Source organism: Mus musculus, chromosome 9 (genome assembly GCF_000001635.26).
Source record: "Mus musculus strain C57BL/6J chromosome 9, GRCm38.p6 C57BL/6J".
Taxonomy (NCBI): Eukaryota; Metazoa; Chordata; class Mammalia; order Rodentia; family Muridae; genus Mus; species Mus musculus.
This window is the reverse complement of record NC_000075.6, coordinates 32,309,377-32,329,813: the sequence shown is the minus strand read 5'-3', so window position 1 is coordinate 32,329,813 and position 20,437 is coordinate 32,309,377. Positions and strand designations below refer to the sequence as shown.

Genomic DNA, 20,437 nt, shown 5'->3' with positions numbered 1-20,437 from the left:
CATGGTCTATCTAGTCTAGTTCTTGGCCTCGTTATCAGTGTCCAGTATGGATTTCTAGTACAGAGTGGACACTAAATCCAATTTTGAAGAAGTGGTTGGAATCTCCCATCACATTTGGGCCACTATTGCCTATCTTGCAGGCAGGTCTCAAAGAGTTTATATTGCTGAGTGATATTGATGGTTATCTTTCTCCTCTGATAGCATGTGAAGAACCTTCTAGCAATATGAATGTTAGTCAGTAGGGGCAAAGCTTTCAGTCGGGCACCAGCTCAATTTCTTCACATTTGACATGAGTGTTATCTTCAACAATAGGCCTTGCCATAAGGGTATGGAGTATAACCACTCACATGTAATGTTTTGAAGGGGAAATCTAGATGAGCCCATTGGTCAGTGACTCAACGTTAATGTTTTTCCTTATTTCTTTCTTTTCCAGACAGGGTCTCTCTACATAGCCCTAGCTGTCCTGGAACTCATTATATAAACCAGGCTGTCCTAGAACTCAGAAATCTGTTTGCCTCTGCCTTTGTCTCCTAAGTGCTGGGATTAAAGGCATGTGCCACCATGCCCAGCTTCAACATTAACTCTCAAAGGAAGAAATAATAATACATAATGTTCTAATCTTTACTGCAGATCTGGACTACAGATTACTTTTTGAACTAGAAGGAAGTTATGGTCTATTAATAGGCCTCAGTAAAGCTCTGGAACATCGCCCCTTTCATCTGATATTTTAAAACTTCAACTAAGCAAAGCTGATGCTTTCCTGGCCCCTATCGAGGGCCTCCAATGCTTTCCAACCTTATCTAGACACCTAGCACACTTATCAGGCTTACCCAGAATAGTACCCAGATCTCTCAACAGGGACATGAGCGTGTCCTCCTCTGAATGTCTTTCTCTAATGTACTCCATCACGTGTCCCAAATCTTAAGGGATACAGATGATAACCTATGGTAACCTACCACATATTAGAGAGAGAAAGGAGTCCAGAAAGATGTTTGTGAATCCTATTTTCATAGGTGGGAAACTAAGACTCCCAGTCCGATGCTCTGTCCAAAAAGCTCCACCAAGTCTGAGTATATTGCTCTTATTAGACTGCTACACTCCTGGACTCCTAGCATCCTAGACTACCCCATGGTCCAGAGCTGTTTTGCACTGTGCTGGGTATCTCATGGCATCCTTTGCCCCAAGGTCTATTTAATGAATGTCAGTTTCACTGGTGCACCATCTCAGATACAGCTCCTTTGATCTGGCCTCCTTTGAGTCTCTTCACCTATGTTTCATATCAAAGGGACAAACCTTCTTTGCTGGACTTGAAGCTGTCTTTGTGGAGACCTTTCATCATGTTGTAGTAATTCTTCCCATCTACAGGCTAAGGGGAGCAGCCAGAAGATAAGAGCAGTATCAGGGTGAGCAGGTGTAATAGGATTCACTTAAGTTGGTGACTTAACGAGAGCAGCCAGGATACTCAGCATGCCTGTGGTAGGCCTGCACCTTTGTTCCTCCCTTGCTGCTACCTACACACAGCTCTGTACACACTGTGGATTCAAAGAAACAGGGCTGAAATGTAAAGTACTGGTAGGCTGAGCTTGTGTTTACCTGCTTCACTGCTCTATGTCTAACTCCCAGTTGAGGGGCTAGACAAAATTAGCTCCACATGTAATATTCACTTAATGAAGATAAAAGTAATTGAATTGATCCCAGGACCTGATTTGAAGTCTACCTATATTGTCCCTGAAAATCTGTTTGAGTTGCTGGGCACACAAGCACTGGAAACCAGGACTTTCCAGGATGACCCTGCTCTCAAGTTTTAAAGAAATCTGTGTAGTACTGGTTCCATGATGGAGCAGTTTAATGCCCACCCTGTAAACACTACTGAGAAATTAGGTGCTTGAATTTTAGATATTCCTTCTCTCTGTGTGCTTACAATTTGGGATAATTGAGCATTACATTGCATTTAAATTCAAGGAAGGAGAGATCATAAATTTATACAGTCACACAGCTTAACCACAGAGACACAGTCTGAAGAAAATGCACCGTTAGGTGATTTTGTAGAGCTTGTTTATTCAAATCAAGATGGCCAAGAGCAGGCTGTGTTACTATGTGACATTGTCTTAGGGGACCAGTGTTGTCTATGCAGTCTACGGTTAGTTATAGCACTATTATGTGGCACGGGACTGCATATTACTAACATTTATATCCTTTGTAGTTTTCCCCATCATGGGCCCCAGGCAAGGAGGGTAGAAACAGTAGCTGGGATATATAGCAAAGGAAGCTGAGGCAGACGCAGATAAAACTTTCAATGACTCACAGAGCAAGTCTGTGCACATTGAGCTCAAATCCAAGTCCTAGCCTGCTCACATTGGGCAGATCAGGAGTCAGAAAGGGGAGGAGCTTCCAGGACTGTTTCCTTATTTTTGATTAAATCTGGGACTCCAACCCACGAGATACTGCTGTCCACAATCAGGGGAAGTCTCCCCTCTTCAGGTTGTCTCTCTGAAAAACACCCTCATAGATGAGCCCAAACTTGTGTCTCATTTAATGACCTACAGAATTCTTAACCCAACCAAGCTGACTGTAAAACTTAGCCATCACACTCTGGGCGCCGCAAGGAATATTTTAGGCGTAGGCATGGCTCTTAACTCAGAAATTTGCAGCTTTCTCCTAGAGAAAAACTTTTTCAGACATGGGCAGAAATATCCTAAAAAATATCATTGTGCTTCTAGTACATCACAGGGCCCTCCCCATAAGAAGGGTATTTTCAAAAATAGTAAAGAAGCAATGTAGAAAATCAGCAGAAGGCAGAGTGTACTTCCCCATATGCCCAGATTGCTCGCTCTCATGGCCCTGCCTTAGCCCAGCCCAGCACATGTGGCTAGAAGATCTCACCACAACACTTCAATTGGAACCCTATGTGGGCTACCACTGCTGGTTCCCCAGGAACACAGGGGCTTTGGGGCCACCAGCATACTTTACCAGGTTTAGGAATCTCTGATCAGATTCTCAGCACAAAGACTCACCCCGGCAGCAGGACAAGATCCTATATAGCGCTCTGTAAAGATGGTCCATTTTCCTTCATTTTTCATTTATCTTTGTAAATGTCACATTTGAGAGCAGGGAGCAGGTGGCCGTGTGCAGTGTGGAAATGGCCAATGAATGTCTGAGACAAATGGCCCTTCGCAAGTGTGACTCTTCAATATGACATTTTAAAGGTTACCTTGGAATTGCCTAGGGGGCAAAGGAAAGGATATGCTAGAGTCATAAGATTTCTCAAGATGGCCAAAATTACTTTGGTTGGCCAATGGGGCAGGTGATTCAGTGGTCTGTGTCATTGGTATTTTGCTCTTGTCCCCACTCATCTCTACAGTCTTGTGATCTGTGCCAAAAGAATTCATCCAAGGCATTGAGAATATAGTTAGAAGATGTAGTTTATTACAGACTAGCACAGGACACCCTCAAGGGTAAGAACAAACAATGAACAAAGAGAACATTGTGTCAATGTACATTGTGGACAGACCACACTATTTCTAATAGACCTGAAATACATAGTTGTCTTGGGTTCATATCTGTTGCTTTGATAAAATACTCTGAGCAAAAGCAACTCATGGGAGGAAAGGGTTCATTTGGCTTATAACTTGCAAGTCACCTTCCATCATTGAGGTCGGGGCAGGAATTCAGGGCAGGAACTTGAAGCAAAAGAATACTGGTTGCCAGCTAACTCTCTGGCCTGCTCTCTGGCTCGTGTTCATCTAGAATTCTTATACAACTCAGACCCACTTGCCTAAGGATAGTGCTACCCACAGTGGGCTATGCTATTTTGTACCAATCATCAGTTAAGACAGTCTCTCACAGACATGGCCAAAATCCAATCTGATGTAGTAAAACTCTCCATTGATACCCTCTCCTCAGGTAACTCTAAAATGTGTCAAGTTGACAGGTGAAGCTAACTAGTACAATATCTTCCCCAAGGGGAATTTTCCTGTCCAGGTAATTGGTAGATCAATTTTGACTGACTCTTACAGGAGTTGGCATTGATATGTATAGAATAAACACTGGTAGACCTGAAACCAGCTTTTATTTGTATTTTTTTAATTGGATATTTTCTTTATTTATATTTCAAATGTCATCCCCTTTTCTGGTTCCCCCTTCAAAGAACACTGTGCCCCTACCCCTACCCACTACCCCCTACCCCTGCTCACCAACCCACCCACTCCCGCTTTCTGGCCCTGGCATTCCCCTACCCTGGAGCATACAGCCTTCATAGGAAAAAGGGCCTCTCCTCCCTTTGATGTCCAACTAGGCCATCCTCTACTGCATATGCAGCTAGAGCCATGAGTCCCACTGTGTGTGCTCTTTGGTTGGTGATTTAGTTCCTGGGAGCTCTGGGGGTATTGGCAAGTTCATATTGTTTGTTCCTGCTATGGGGCTGTGAACCCCTTCAGCTCCTTGGGACCTTTCTCTAGCTCCTTCATCGGGGACCCTGTGCTCAGTCTAATGGATGGCTGTGAGCATCCGCTTCTGTATTTGTCAGGCACTGACAGAGCCTCTCAGGAGACAACTATATCAGACTCCTGTCAGGAAGAACTTGTTGGCATCTACATCAGTGCCTGCGTTTGATGATTGTAAATGGGATGGATCCCCAGGTGAGTCAGTCTCTAGATGGTCATTTCTTCAGTCTCTACTCCACACTTGGTCTCTGTAACTCCTTTCATGGGTGTTTTGTTCCTCCCTTCTAAAATGGATAGAAGTATCCACACTATGGTCTTCCTTCTTCTTGAGTTTCATGTGGATGAAACCAGCTTTTAAATAGTTATAGATGGGTGTTGTCAGAGAATTCAGGATGTCCATTGAAGAACCAGATTTGACTCGGGTCCCTTTCTTCTAACTAATAACTGGAGCCCTACCGTTCCTGTCCTAGGCTTCACATGATCTTGATTATAAAGGAGGGTTCCACCTCTCATGTCCACCAAGCCTGCTAATTTCTGATTGGCTACCTATCAGTTTATAGAACACTCACCAGAATGGTTCCAAGGTGTTCCATAAAATCCCAAAACTAGTGTTAGGGAACTTCCCACGAGGGACTGCCCACAACTAGATTCCAAAGAGAGACATACCAAAGCCCAGGGAGAACTCCCAGAGTGTGTGCCCAGATTCAAGCCTGCAGGAGAAAAATGTTCCCTGAAGGGGTCACAGAGTGGTAAGGATATTGTTTCTCAGTTAGTGCAGCAAAGAAAGAGATGGCCTGTGAGAATTATACATCCAGGAAAGGGCATTCTTGTGAAACCCAGGAGAGAATGTTTATGAAGGATGCCCTCTGGTGTCATATGCCAGGATCAGGGCTCAAAGAAAAATCTGGAATTAACAGTCCATTATCCGAAGCTTGAGCCACAGAACCCCATCATGTCTTTAGGGTTAAGCCTCTGGGCTAGAGCAAGGTAAAATCAGATTCCAAACCTATGTTGGCCAAATGCTGCTTCAAGCATTGTTTCCTCAATTGAAAAAAAAATGGGCAGATTAGCGCAGCATGGTGACATAACCCAGCCATACCAGCACCACAGACTCAACAGGAAGGTTCATGTTTGAAGCCAGCCAGCATGGGCGGCATAGTAGCTTCCCAGCCAACCTGAGACTATGTTAAAATAAAGGATGCACAAACAAAAATTTAAAAAACAATTAAAGAAAGATGGACAGATTCCAACTGTCTCATCACCTGTGGTAGAATTAAACAAGCGAATGGAGCTGCGTTTTCTTAGCTCAACTCCTGCCCCCGAGGAAGCTGTTCTCAGTAACCAGAGGGGTTCATAATCTTTCCTGTCTTTATCAGAGTCTCAATGCATTTCAAGTGGGCTTGTGCAGAATGTCAAGAAGGCAATAGATGGAATACTCCGAGTCCCCACGTGGCTCTTTGAAGTGGCATGCCCTCTAAAAGCAGTCCTTTTGAAAGCCCTGGGGTACGGACATCCCATCTGTCTCAATTGCTCAGGACTAACTAGATCAGATTTTTCAAGGGTGCATCCACACAGTGGTCTGTCGTTTTAATAAGTGCTCAGACGGCCCAGGCTCCCCACTCAGACAGCAGGAGTGACCACTCACTGAACCAGACACATGCTGTCTTGTCCTTTCTGTCAACTGCTAACGGATGCCCAGCACAAAGAAGGGAGACAGAGGGCCTCAAAGGCCACCGTGGGCTTGGGACCAAGTGACTAGGAACCCAACATCAGCCTTCATACACTCCTTAGATCTTCCCCTGATTTCTTATGCATCCTTCCATTCTTCACAGAGCGATGCTTTTAAACCACAGTGTGTGTCGCATGATCTACCCTGGGCTTCTGGAATGTAGCAAGGAATAAAAAAGGCACAAAATCCTGCCCTTGAGTACCTTATAGCCTAACAAAATATTAGAAATCCACATGAGGGGAAGGAGAGTGTCTCAATGGTTAAGAGCACTGGCTGCTCTTGCAGAGAGCCTGGGTTCATTTCCTAGAACCCATATGGCAGCAGAGAACTGTCTGTAACTCCATGCCCAGGAGATCCGATGCCTTTTCTGGCTCCATTGACATAGGCATGCACATGATATACATGCACATACAGGCAAAACTTACATACATACATATAAAACAAGTGATAATGCGGATCGCAATCTCTAACTCTGGCAGGCTAGATTATAAATTATAAATGTCATTATAAATGACAATCCCATGAGAGTTCCCAGAAGGAAGTAGCCTCCAGTTCTAAATCTTTACTACTCAGAACAGGGCACTTCACTAATGATAGTGTCATTTTAATTCACTGTATCTCAGCTATGGCCGGTGATTCTAGGAATGCTATGAATCAAGACATGGAGATAGGAGTCACTTCCCAGGACCACAAGAAGATTCCCAAACAGGCTCGGGATTACATCCCCATTGCCACAGACCGCACCCGCCTGCTGACAGAAGGCAAGAAGCCACGCCAGCGCTACATGGAGAAGACTGGCAAGTGCAATGTACACCACGGCAATGTTCAGGAAACCTACCGCTACCTAAGTGACCTCTTCACCACCCTGGTGGACCTCAAATGGCGCTTCAACCTTCTGGTCTTCACCATGGTCTACACCATCACCTGGCTGTTCTTTGGCTTCATTTGGTGGCTCATTGCTTATGTCCGAGGTGATCTGGATCACGTGGGTGACCAAGAGTGGATCCCTTGTGTTGAAAACCTTAGCGGCTTTGTATCTGCTTTCCTGTTCTCCATCGAGACAGAAACAACCATTGGGTATGGCTTCAGAGTCATTACAGAGAAGTGTCCAGAAGGGATCATACTCCTTCTGGTGCAGGCCATTCTGGGCTCGATTGTTAATGCCTTCATGGTGGGGTGCATGTTTGTAAAGATCAGCCAGCCAAAGAAGAGAGCAGAGACCCTAATGTTTTCCAACAATGCCGTCATCTCCATGCGGGATGAGAAGCTGTGCCTCATGTTCCGGGTAGGGGACCTCCGAAACTCCCACATCGTGGAGGCCTCCATCCGTGCCAAGCTTATCAAGTCCCGGCAGACCAAAGAAGGAGAATTCATCCCCTTGAACCAGACCGACATTAATGTGGGCTTTGACACTGGTGACGACCGCCTCTTCCTGGTCTCCCCACTCATCATCTCCCACGAGATCAACGAGAAGAGCCCTTTTTGGGAGATGTCTCGTGCTCAACTGGAACAGGAAGAGTTCGAAGTTGTGGTCATACTAGAAGGAATGGTAGAAGCAACAGGTAAGACACTTGGCTCTCCTCAGCCGTGTGATCCGCTTCCTGCTCCGTGGAGCTTAGCCTGCTGGGGCTCTCTAGGGTGCAAGTTTGTGTGCAAGAATCCCAAGATGACAGTGAGGGCAGATCTATCCCTAATGTGATCCAAGGGGCAGTTACCCAAGATAGACCACCAGCTATAGCTACCATGGGCTGAACTCACCACCTTCTAGGCATGGTTCTAGATTTTAAACATATATTACAACAATGGGCCTCTAACACCTCCATAAAGGAGAATTCATGGTTTAGAAACAGAGACTCAGATGCGAGCAAGCACTGCCAAGCCAGGAGGGCTCCAGAACCAGCCCTCGTGTCCACTAGGTCAAAATGCTTCCTGTCCTAAGACATGCATGACGTGACATGGAAACCTGGGCTGAGTAAGCGAGGTGGCAGTGTTTCCTTAGCTTTGTACATCAGTGGTTCTCAACCGTCCTAATGCTACGATCCTTAAATGTAGTTTCCCATGTTTTGGCGATCCCCATCAATCATAATTTATTTTGTTGCTACTTTATAATTCATAATTTTGCTACTGTCATATATCATAGCGTAAATATCTGGTATTCAGGACATATGATATGCAAACCCTGTGATTCACACATTGAGAACCACTGCTATACATGTTGTGGGCCTCATCGTTAGGAGAGGATGGTTTTGCTCTCTGTTGCTGTGATAAAATAGTTTGACCTAAATCACCTTGGAAGAGGAGAAGGTTTGTTCTGTATTCGTCTTATAGGTCCATCATGGACAGAACTGTGAAGGCATACTGCTTACTGGCTTGCTCCCTCTTGCTTTCTCAACTTGCTTTCTTCTATAGCACAGGCCCACCTGTCTCAGGGGAGTATCACCTACAGAGGCCTTGAGCCTCCACGACAATCATTAAACAAAACAGTCCCCACCCCCACCCCCTCCCCCAACATTCTCACAGGCCAATCTGATGGCGGCAGTTGAGATTCCCTCTTCCCATGGGATTCTGGTTTGTGTTAAGATGACAAAGCTTAACCAGTTCAGATGGTACTCAGTATGTAGCCCTTGCAAAGTTCACACGTGTTCTCTCACAACCCTTATATTGAAGAGGACCTATGCCCAGATCTGTTGAGAGCACAGACACTACCCTCATGGTCAGCCCTCCTGCTTCTTGGGAGGGAAAGCACATCTGACAGATGCTGTATCCGTCCTCCTTTTCCTTCCTTCTCCTTATTTGACCACGTGGACTGAGCAGCATGCTCACGCTGAGTGCTGACCTGTTCAAAAGTCACCCGTGCTCGGAATAAGGCATCTGTTTCCAAACCTCACAAATAGCATTTATATGATTTTCATCCCCTTTCCCAAATACAAATACTGGATCTCAAAAGGGCTTGGCAGTCATTAAGTGTTCATACTCCGCTTTCCTTTACAAGTCTCCAGCTTTTTTTTTTTTTTTTAAACACACCACACTGGACCCTAAGATGCTAGAGGCTTGTTAAAGGTGGATAAGTGTAACTTGTCAGCCCTTGGGAATCTGGTTATGGGTGGGGGGGGGCTGGGGGGGGGGGACGACTAAGGCAGTACCTCCATAAGCCTTCCTAGTTTCAAGTCAGAGTCAGGCAGGGTGATAGCAGGCCCTAGGGACTATGCCAAAGGCTGCCTGGCCATCTGCTGGAGGGCCGGAGCCTAGCCAGGAAGCATATGGTAGCAGCTGGAGGAGCCCCTGGGGCTGAGGACAGTCAGGAAGCAGGAAGCTGATTCTTGTACATGGGGACTCTAGGGTCAGTGTGTCCTTGGTAACAGGGTCAGCATAGAACACAGGATCACTTTCTAGGGAAGGAGCTCCCCTGCAAGCTCCTGAAGAAGAGATCAGCCATAGACAGTCTCACGGACCCCTGGTGATGTGCTCCCTACCACCAGCTCTGCCCTAGGAGAGCACCCACAGACCACCCAGCAGAGGAAATAGATGCTGACCCTGTTTGCCTGCTCCTCCCACATTTCCCTGAAAGCCCTTTCCTATACCGCCCTGCCCTAACACCACCTGTGCCAGCTAATCTGTGTTCTCGGTCTGTGGAACCATGAGGGTGACTGAGACCACCTACTCACAAATGAGCTGAGCTGTTCCATTGTCAGGCTCATGGAACCCAGCCCTGGCATGAATTCAGGCAGAGTTTGAGCAGCATAGCTCTTCCCTACCCTTCCTATGTGAATCTGGACAACATGCTTGTCGTGTCTGCAAATGAAGAGGGTCATGTGCTGGTGGGAAGCTAGAGGATCAAATGGAGTAGCACAGATGAGACTCGGAGTTATTGAAAGGTAACAGTTGCAAGCAGCCAGGGTCTCTGGCTACAGGATAGCCCGTGCCATTTCCCTAAAAGACAAACAGAAAGAACAATGGGAAGAGTCCTGCGGGACCTCTGCAGGCACGCTTGTGGAAGTTCTGTGCTAGGGTCTTTTCAGAGTTCCGGAAGCCTGCAGGAACAGAGTGGGGTGTCTAGTCTGGTCAGTGTCCAGCTTTGGGTGTTTCTACCTTTGCTGGGCTCATGGGTATGCACCCAGGGTGAGGCCTGAATGGAGAGTCTTGAGTGGGGCAGGTAGCACTCTGAGAGCAAGGAGAGGGATGCTTTGGGGGACCAAGCTCAGATGAATGGGAAGTGCCTTTTGGCCTTGCTCTGGTTTGTATGGGACCTCTCCCAGAGAATTAGGAAGGACTAGCTTGTGCTTTTTAGATACTGAAGAAAACCTTCTCCAGGTCCCACCTAGCTCCTCTCCAGTTCCTGCCTTAGACAGAATGTGAAATAAAAATTTGTTTTTTGGTGACCCTAAGCACAGAGGCTTCCTCATCCATAAACAAAACATCCCTCCCTCTCTGGAGAGGAAGCAACACCTAAAAATAACCCAGCCGTGGCAGGGCTGCACAGAGAGGGACTGGAGGCATTAGAGCATCCTCAAATACAGAAGCCAGGCTGGGTGGTAGTTTGCTCCCTTTCCTGTGCATGTGTGCATTTGTTTGTGGATACATGTCCATGCATATGCTCATGAGTGTGCAGGCTTCTGGTATATGCCCAGCCAAACCTATTCCTCTGTATTGTGAATGCCTGCCAGCTTCTCTCTGGTTCCTCACCCTGAACTTACCTTGTTCAAATCCCGGTCCCGCCTCCTTTCCAGTCTCAGCCAGCTATTCCTAAATGGTGCTTTCAAAAACGATGTCCTTGTCTGCACGTATTTCCTCTCCCCCACCCTCTTTAGCATCCAGAAGCGTATTCTAGAATCTCACTTGTTCATTGGTCATTTTCTTCCCTCATAGTAGTTTGAGCTCCTCCACAGCAAAAAACCATCTCATACTCAGCTTCACCCTCCAGGTTCCTGACCCAAAGAAGAAGTTCGAGAGAGACTTGAAAAATTATTGGAGGAATTGATGACTGGATACATGGATAGTTGGAGGGATGAAGGATGTCTTAGCTACTTTTCTATTGCTGTGAAGGACACCATGACAACTTATAAAAGAAAGCATTTCATTGGGGGCTTGCTTACAGTTTCTACAGGGTTAGTCCATTTGTATCATGGCAGGAATCATGGCAGCAGTGGGCCAGCATAGTGCTATAGTGCTGAAGTAGTAGCTGAGAGCTTACATCTTATCTACAGGTATTAGGCAGAGAGAGAGAGAGAGAGACAGAGACAGAGACAGAGACAGAGACAGAGACAGAGACAGAGACAGAGACAGAGATTGAGCCTGACATGGGCTTTTGAAACCTCACTTCCCAACCTCCTCCACCAGTAACATCTCCAACAAGGCCACACCTCCTAATCCTTCCTAAACAGTCTACTAGCTAGAAGCCAAATATTCAAATATATGAGCCTATGGTGGCTATTCTCATTCAAAACACCACAGAAGGATAGACAGAGAGATGATTTAACGGCCCAATATTGGTTTGATTGAGTGAATGGATGGAAGATAGTGAATACATAGTTACATGAATAGATGATGGATGGTGGAACAGGTGAATAGATGACTGGATGTATAGATGTATGTATAGGATGGGTAGGTGGGTGGGTGGATGGATGGATGGATGGATGGATGGATGGATGGATAGATGGATGGATGGATGGATGGATGGATGGATGGATGGATGGATGGATGGATAGATGCTTCCTAATGTACATGGCTTCTGTTTCTCCAGGCATGACTTGCCAAGCACGGAGCTCTTACATGGATACAGAGGTGCTCTGGGGTCACCGATTCACACCAGTTCTCACCTTGGAAAAGGGCTTCTATGAGGTGGACTACAACACTTTCCATGACACCTATGAGACCAACACACCCAGTTGCTGTGCCAAGGAGCTGGCGGAGATGAAGCGGAGCGGTCGGCTCCTCCAGTACCTTCCCAGTCCTCCCTTGCTTGGGGGCTGTGCTGAGGCTGGGAACGAAGCTGAGGCCGAGAAGGATGAAGAGGGTGAGCCCAATGGACTGAGTGTGTCCCAGGCCACCAGGGGCTCAATGTGAAGTCTGTGTGCTACCCAGAGCCTCTTCTTGCCAGACACCGAGGAGCCTGGGAGGCCAGAGAGGCCAATTAGTTGAGCAAGCTTTGTGGGGCCCCAGGAGTATGGAAGCTCTACAGAGAGGAATAGTGTGTCAAGGCCTCACATCTCCTCCTTGGGGCCTCAGAGAAAGTAGCCTTGCCTAGGCCTCCTGACAAGTGCTTTCTAGGCCTCTGTGAGAGCATTAGTTGCCTCCAGAGTGGGGCTCCCAATGAGAGTTCTAGGGTGCCATCTATCCTCTGTCTGATTACTGGAGCCTGTTCACTTTCCTCCCCAATTCCTGGTCTCCTCAGCACAACACCTGAGACCTTCGGATCAAGGGAGGTAATTTTATCCATGGATACTCAGGCCTCCAGCTGGGGAGGCGTTCACAGAGGCCTTCCAGGGGCAATGCCTTTTAGTCTGAGGCCAAAACCCACTAATTAATAGCTTCTTAGCAAGGCCACTTGTTCACCTCTGATACTACTTAGCGTGTGTTTTCCTCATCTGTGTCGAGTAGACACTAACACTATGGCTTACAGGGTAATTGATTTCATTAGAGTGGCCTTAGGACACCAAGTACCTAGGAGCATACACCATGTCGTTCTCACTACTGCCTGACACCCTTAGTCATACTGTGCTCTGTGCTTCAAAGGAGAGCCCCCCAGCAGTTGTACCTTTTGTAAGACTATTTGGCCCAAGAACTTCAAAGAACCTGTGGAGTGGTCCTGGGGAACATATGAATTTCAAAGAGCCAGATGAGCCCTTTGGTACTAACACAGGGATGGCAGACAGGAGAGAGACACAAGGATAATTTTAAAATAAGATGATCTGGAGCCTGTAATCCTAGCGTTTGGCAGGCTGAGGCAGAATTTCGAATCTGAAGCCAGGCCAGTCTACACAGACCGCTCTCAAAAAAGCAAGAGACAAATAACAACCAAGAAAACATCTGCCGCAGTTGTTGCACGGGGGCTCCTTGGAGAAAAGTAGGCTATGAAACACAAGTGACAAGTGCCCATAAAGGCATCTTCAAGCTGAGCAGCCTTAGGCTGCTACTGAGATGCCTCTGGGCCTCCCTTCTGTGGAACAGCTCCAACATGGTGGTGGGACCTAGAGGGCGGGCCCTGAGGACAGGATGAGAGTTCGTGGGTGACTAGGGGGAGAAGAATCAAAGAGTGGAGAAGAGCTTTGGGGTCCACAGCCTCACAGATTTTTCTCTTCCAGTCTAGGTCTGAGGGTCAGGTCAGTGAAGCATTAGGTTGAAAACAATAAGCTGTCCTGGTCTTGGGAATTGGCTTACATGTTTCCTGACACCTCTACCCCAGTGTTTATGGCTCTCAACCAGCCTTTGAAAATAGAAGCACCTTCTTGCCAGGCCCTGGAGAACTTTCTCTGGCATCTATAGGGAGGCAAGAAGCTAAGGCAGCCTAGAGAATGGCTTCCCAACCTCAGGCCTTGTGCCCCTCAGACTGGGTGCCCGGGTCCCTGAGCTCGTAAGGAGATGGGGTCTGTGATGGATTGTTACACTGTGGATCCCTGCACTTGGCATCTGCACGAGTCTAGGCCAGTGGGTCTCAACCTTCCTAATGCTGTGACCCTTTAATCCAGTTCCTCGTGTTGTGATGACCTCACAACATTATAATAATCATAGCATTATTTTTGTTGCTACTTCATAGTTTTAATTTTTCTACTGTTATGAATTGTAATGTAGATATCCAAATTTGAAGGATATCTGATATGCAATCCCTGTGAAAGGGTTATCCAACTCCCAAAACGGTCTCAACCCACAGACCTACAGGTTAAGACTGGTCTAGGCAGAGGTGTGTGTGTGTGTGTGTGTGTGTGTGTGTGTGTTGTGCATGTCTGTGAGTGTGGTATATGTGTGGATGTACGGGGTGGTGTGTATATGTATGTTCGTGTGTGTATATATGGTGTGAGGGTTGGTAAGTAGGTGTGGGATTGGGTGGAGATGGTGTGTATACTTAAGTGTGTGTGTGTGTGTTATATGATGAATATGGTGTTTGTGTACATGCGTGTGGCATGTATGATGTAGCATGTGTATGCTGTGGTGTGTATGTCTTTGTGTGTGATGGGAAAGGGAGTCCACAGTGATGAGGTAGGGGGTTATACATCTTCTATGTGGTGAAACAGGTCTAGTGGAGAATGGAAAATGAGCAGCCATCCCTACTCAGGAAAGAAAATCACCGAGCGGGTCCACAACACCCAATAGGTAAGCTGCAGGAGTCTAAGGATGGAGTCTGCTGATGAGACTAGAGGTCTAGGGTAACAGGAGATGCAGTCATTGTCACAAGAGACAGACACTCAGCCTGGCTTTCTAGACCCCAGGCTTAGGCAGGCAGGATCAGTTCTACTCCTTGGTAGGCCTGTCTTGATCAGAACTAGCTAGTGCCTACAGGTTAAGACCCTCAGTGAGTCAAGTTGGTAAAGATAAGAAATAGCAGGGAATGATGCTCTTATGGCCGGACAGTGGTCTGGCTCCTGTTTCACAATTGCCTTATTTGTATTTCTGAAACATCCCCCACTTGGCCAAGAGAGAACAGTGGTCTGTGTGAGTCAGGGCCACTGGTGTGTCAATGAGAAGCTGTGGAGGCTATCAAAGAAGTGGATGCACTCCTGAAGATACCCGAATGCCAACGCTGATATGTACTGGAGTTAGTAAGATAACAGACCCAATCAGGTTTCTATCGTGGTGACCTAAGTGTGAGGGGACTGCCCTTCCCATCCCAAGGACATCTCCATATCAATGAACAGTTGATGTCACTAAAGTTTTAAAAACTCTTCAAATAATTTTCTGAAAGTTCTTGACCAATAAATTTAAAATATAGGTTTATAAGTCTGATGCTGGCCCATATCTCAATGGATCACTGCTCCTACATATGAGCCATGTTAGTCATGGACTTTACTGTATGACTCAGAGCTCATTCCATCCCTCATGGTCACAAAGAACTGAGGCAGGGCTAGAGAAGAGGCCAACAATAATTCCCAGAGATCTCTGTTCCTGCTGACTTCCTGCCTTGACTGCCATGTCCTTCCTCTCTGGAAAAAATCCCTTGCTCCGTGTGCCAGTAGAAATTCACCCACACTGGAGAAGGCAAGTTCTTACTGGTTCTCTCCTCACTCTCCCCAACCAATCTGACACTTCTGAGGTTCTGCCAACATAACCACGAGACCCTGTTCTCAGGCCTCTCTGCTTCAGACGTGGCTCCCACTGGGCCCCGACATAATCAAGGAACCCATGTGTGCCATTTCTCTTGGCTGCTTTGAGAGCCTGCCTGAAGCAGTCAACACTGATGGAGAAGAGCCCCTGTCTGCCTGGGGAACATGTCCCTGCTTGTCTGTTATCTGTAGCAACTGGGAACCTTCATTCACACCTCTTATCCCATGGCCTGCCTTCCAGCTGGCCCTGGCTCAGTGAATCCTTTGGAGCCAGGAACTTCCCCTGAGGGTGACACAAAGCAAAGATTGCACATCAACTTGTAAGACACCCCGGCCTCTGTCGGGTGGAGCAGTGGTTAGAGAACACTCCTGCATTCTTGGACTTGGTTCTGGTAAAGGTGTCTGGAGATCTCTTTTACCACAGATGGAAATGTCTCAAGCAAACACGATGGGGCCATCTTCCTGCACAAACACCCTTAGGGATCAGCTCCCAGGCTGCAGGCACAGACAGAGCCCTCACAGTGGCTCTGGTCGATTCCCGAGCAGTACTGTAGAGGACAGTCCCTTTTTCCAGCCTTAAGATAATTAGGAAACACCTTTTTCTGATTCCCAGAGAGCTACTGAGCCGTGGAAAAAGAGATTCCATGGGAAAGAATGGCTTTCCCCTAGAGGCTATGTAACCTCTAGGCTTGGTTCTCTAACAGTATCCTAAAGCCCTCTGTCAAATTGCCCTCCCAGGAACACCATTACACTGCTCAAAACTCACCCACCCTCCCTCCCCCGAAATGGCTGGACCTGAGGTTGCTTTCTCATTTAAAATACAGAGCTCTTGAGCTCCCATCCAGGTGATTCCCAGTTGGAGCAATTCACTGTTCCTTTTGTTCATCTAAACCTGCAGTTATTGGCATTTCGGCTGGTATTGGGGTGGGAAGGTCAGACCTGGACAGAACACTGCCCTAGTAACAGGGCCCAGTGTCCACAGGGAGACTTCAAGATGGCAGCAAAGGCAGAGATTGCCAGCGATTCACACAGCTCATCTGTCCGGGGATAATTTTCACCTTTTATTTAGTGTTAGATATTCAGAACCCACCTTGCCGAAGTCACGAGTAATTTTAAGGCATCTTCGTCCTTTGAATAATTTTGAAAATAGCCACGCTGGGGAGTCTCTGGGCTATCAATCTGCAGGCAAGCCGTAAGTTTACGGAATGGTTGTTATCAGGGAACCCTGGGGAAAGGGCAGGGAGGCTGTGGTAGTTAAGGTTAACAATCTCTCAAATGGAAACCTGAGCTTTCCACTGAGCATGCATTGGCAAGGGGGTTGATAGGAGGTGTCTTCCTGTGATGATCATCAGCTGTCAGTGATATCATCTCACATGAGCCTAGTCCTCACCCAGACTCCCCTGTAAAGACAACATGGCGAGCCAAGGTATTGATTCATCTTGAGAGGGGGGTATGAGAAGCCCCAGCTGGTATAGGGCAGCTGCAGTGAACAGGACATGTCCCATGTCTGACCTAGCACCCATCCCCCAGGGTAATCAGAGAGAAGGAAATCAATGCATGTATGGCAGACAGCAGGCACAGAAACTGCCCATCAGCAGTCTGCAATAGCACCTGTAACACTCAGTGTGTGGACTGCCTGACAGTGGTAGGAAACAGACATAGACATGAACCAGGAAGCTGTGGCAATGGCCAGCAGCTTCACACGGGGGACGATGCTGCCCCTGTCTGCAGGCAGAGCTATGAATCCTGTGCGAATGTCAAAACCAAGGTTATGGGGAAAAGAATCCGCAAAGGGCATGTTTACAACTCAAGCCCAGACTGTGAACTGAAGAAGAAGCTATAGATATGAGGATCTAACAGCAGACCCCCAGAAAAGCCACTCTAGCCCAGAAGCCCTGCTCTACCCGAGTCAGTCACACCCACAGTAGGTACACGTAGTAGGTTCCTCTTTAGACCCCAGTAGAGTCCAGCAACATGTTGGTGATAAACAAATGTCTAGGGAGTAGTTTGGGAAATAGAAATGTCAGCTGGGATTTTTTTTTTCCCTCTAAGGGACTATTTGCTTTTATTCAAAAGCTGCTATTCAAATAGCCTTGGCTTCTGTGTGCTAGAGGCAAGAATTCTAAACCACAGGGGAGGAATGGGTGAGAAAGGGGATGTGTTAACCAGAGCGTAGGACTTCATTCTTCACAAATGGTACAAGTAAGCACAGAGAAGCAGGGCCAGTGGGGTGAGGCTGCTGCTGCGAGATGCATCAAGTACGTATGTGTGCACATTTAGAGTCCCTCCGTGTGCACGAGTGGACTCCTGCTTTCACATTCTGAATCACCTCTGAAATAAACACGCTCGCGGAAGAGACCACAGCCAGCCCTGTGTGATTTGAAAGGTCCGGGCTCGCCTAGCTGCACTGCTACCCGGAGAAGTGAGCAGCTGCAGTCATTCAGGAATCCACAACCATCTGTTGTCTCCGCGGAGTGGAGTTCACTGGGTCTGGTCCAGGCAAACGGCTAGGAATGAGGGAAGCGTGTTCATCAGGTTGACTGTGCTCTGGAGGAAAGAGCCATTAAACTGTCAGGGCCATTCCTACTCAGAATGCATTGACAGTCTTCCCTCTCTCCCCTTCAGGCTAGAACTTTCCTCATTAACATTACCTACCTTTTCAGGTGCCCACTGCCTCTCTGTATATAAAGGTATTCCCATCTGTATGTTTCTCAGAACCCCCAGAGCAGGAAGAGCTGGACATCGGTCCAGTGGCCATCTATGCTGATCATTGCCTCTGGGCTTGGTAAGCCTTTGCTAGACATACCAACACCTGTCTCTGGTGAAGGTTGGAAAACTATGTGTCTGTCAGGAAGCAGAAGTTCAGGCTGGGATATATCTCACTAGATGGCATTATGCAGGGACCTGAGCCCAATCCCCAGCACCAATAGGGGCTGGAGAGAGAGTGCACACGCCACAAAATGTTCAGTGGGCCTCTGACTTCCCATTACTTCAGCTTTCCTACACATACCACCACATTTACTGGATCCCTACTATGTTCCGGAAGCAACAGGAGACACTGTGGATTCATTAATGGTCAAGAGTGTCTTAGCTGACTTTCGCTGCTGTAACACACATGCTTCCGACTGGATAATGCAGAATCGATGGGCATGTCCGCTCACGGTCTGCAAGCTGACACATCAAGATAAGCACAGGCAGATTCGGTATCTAGTGAGGCCCACTCCTCCTGGATTAAAACCTCTCTGCATCCTCCCATGGTAGAAGGGGCAGGCTTGTTCTCCTATAGGACTCCCATATAAAGGTGCAAACCCCACTCCTGAGGGCTCCACCCTCATGATCTAACCCTCTTCTGAATCTTACTTTCTAACTCTATCGCCTTGGGGATTAGACTTCAGCATGCAAATTTTGGGGGTGGAACAAACCCTAAAAAGATAGTGTGATCTCCTGCCTCCATGGGACTTGTTGTGTGTTAGGGAGCAGAGAAGGTACATGAGTAAGAGAACAGCGGGTGCAAATAAAATCCAGGAGCAAAGCAGAGGGCTGAGCTCAGCGGAGAACAGGACCTGAGGCTGATGGGCTGGGGGATGGGGGCAGGGGTGGGGGTCCTTACCCTGGCTGCTGAGGCTAGAGATGCAAGGAAGTGGGAGCTCACCACACAAAGCAGACAGGCTTCATCTTTGGAGATGCAAGGACAGAGGGGCAGGGAGGTAGGGTGTATGCAAAGTCCTGAGGTGGATGCTGGAAGGATCTGTAGGGCTGAGTGAAGACCAAGGGCACTGCAGCCCCAAGACCCAGCCCTGCCTTACTGGGAGGACTTGGATTTCACCCCAAGGAGAGCTCATCAAAGAATGACCTAATGTGACATGTATGTATGCTTCTGTCTCCAGAGGGCTGGGATCACAGGGTAGTGTTACAATACCTGAATAAAAGAACTTATTTAGCCGGGCAGTGGTGGTACACACCTTTAATCTCAGCACTTGGGAGGCAGAGGGAGGCAGATTTCTGAGTTTGAGGCCAGCCTGGTCTACAGAGTGAGTTCCAGGACACTCAGGGCTACACAGAGAAACCCTGTCTCAAAAAATATATAAGTAAATAAAAGAACTTATTTAAGAAAAAAAGGGAAACCAGAAAGAACAAACAAGAGGCTGAGGAGATGAGTCAGGGTGTAAAGTGCTTGTGTGCAAGCATAAAGGTCTGATACAGATCCAGGTACCACTCAAAAGGCTGGATACGATGACACACGCCAGCAGTCCTGACACCGGGAGGGAGAGACAGCAGGATGCAAGGGAGTCCTGGGCAGCTCATCTAGCCAGATAATGGGCTTCATGTTCAGTGAATGACCCTGTTTCAAAAGCTAAGGTGGAAAGCACTAGAAGGACACACAAACTGACCTCTAGGCTCCACGGATACACATGTACAAATGTGTACCCAAACACACACACCACATATACACCATACACCACATAGACACACACCACACATATACACACTATACATAAATAAACACATACATATGCATCATATACCACATAGACACACACCACACATACACACACTATACATACATACACACACATACCACATATACACCATACACCACATAGACACACACCACACTCATACACACCATACATACATACACATACATCACACACACCACACACATACACAAACACCATACACCACACAGACATACACCATGCAGACACATACACCATACACCACACAGGCACACACCACACACATACCACACACACAAGCACACCATATATACACCGCACATACACACACTCTACATACACCCCACACACATACACTACACACACACACACCACACACATACACCACACATACCACACACATACACCACACACAGCACACACATATAGACACACATACTACACACAACCTCCCACATACACACCAATAAACAAAATCTTCAGTGTGGAAGGATAAATCTTTTTTAAAATATTGTTTTTAATATATAAAAACAATTGTCTATAAATTCATGA

General features: G+C 47.1%; 1 protein-coding gene across 6 annotated transcripts in view; it reads left to right on the top strand.

The window, feature by feature from the left end:
• Kcnj5 (potassium inwardly-rectifying channel, subfamily J, member 5) overlaps positions 1 to 15,108 on the top strand; it is a 29,675-nt gene extending 14,567 nt beyond the window's left edge. For 3 of the 6 annotated variants that reach the window (XM_017313155.1, XM_017313153.1, XM_017313154.2), the window contains 3 exons: positions 4,526 to 4,637; positions 6,795 to 7,733; positions 11,912 to 15,108. In XM_017313155.1, the coding sequence (XP_017168644.1) occupies positions 6,797 to 7,733; positions 11,912 to 12,234 (1,260 nt within the window). In that variant the 5' untranslated portion in view covers positions 4,526 to 4,637; positions 6,795 to 6,796 and the 3' untranslated portion in view covers positions 12,235 to 15,108. The remainder of the gene's footprint in view (positions 1 to 4,525; positions 4,638 to 6,794; positions 7,734 to 11,911) is intronic. The other 3 variants (XM_006510039.3, NM_010605.5, NR_157190.1) reach the window with 3 other exon arrangements.
• Positions 15,109 to 20,437: the final 5,329 nt, after the last annotated feature.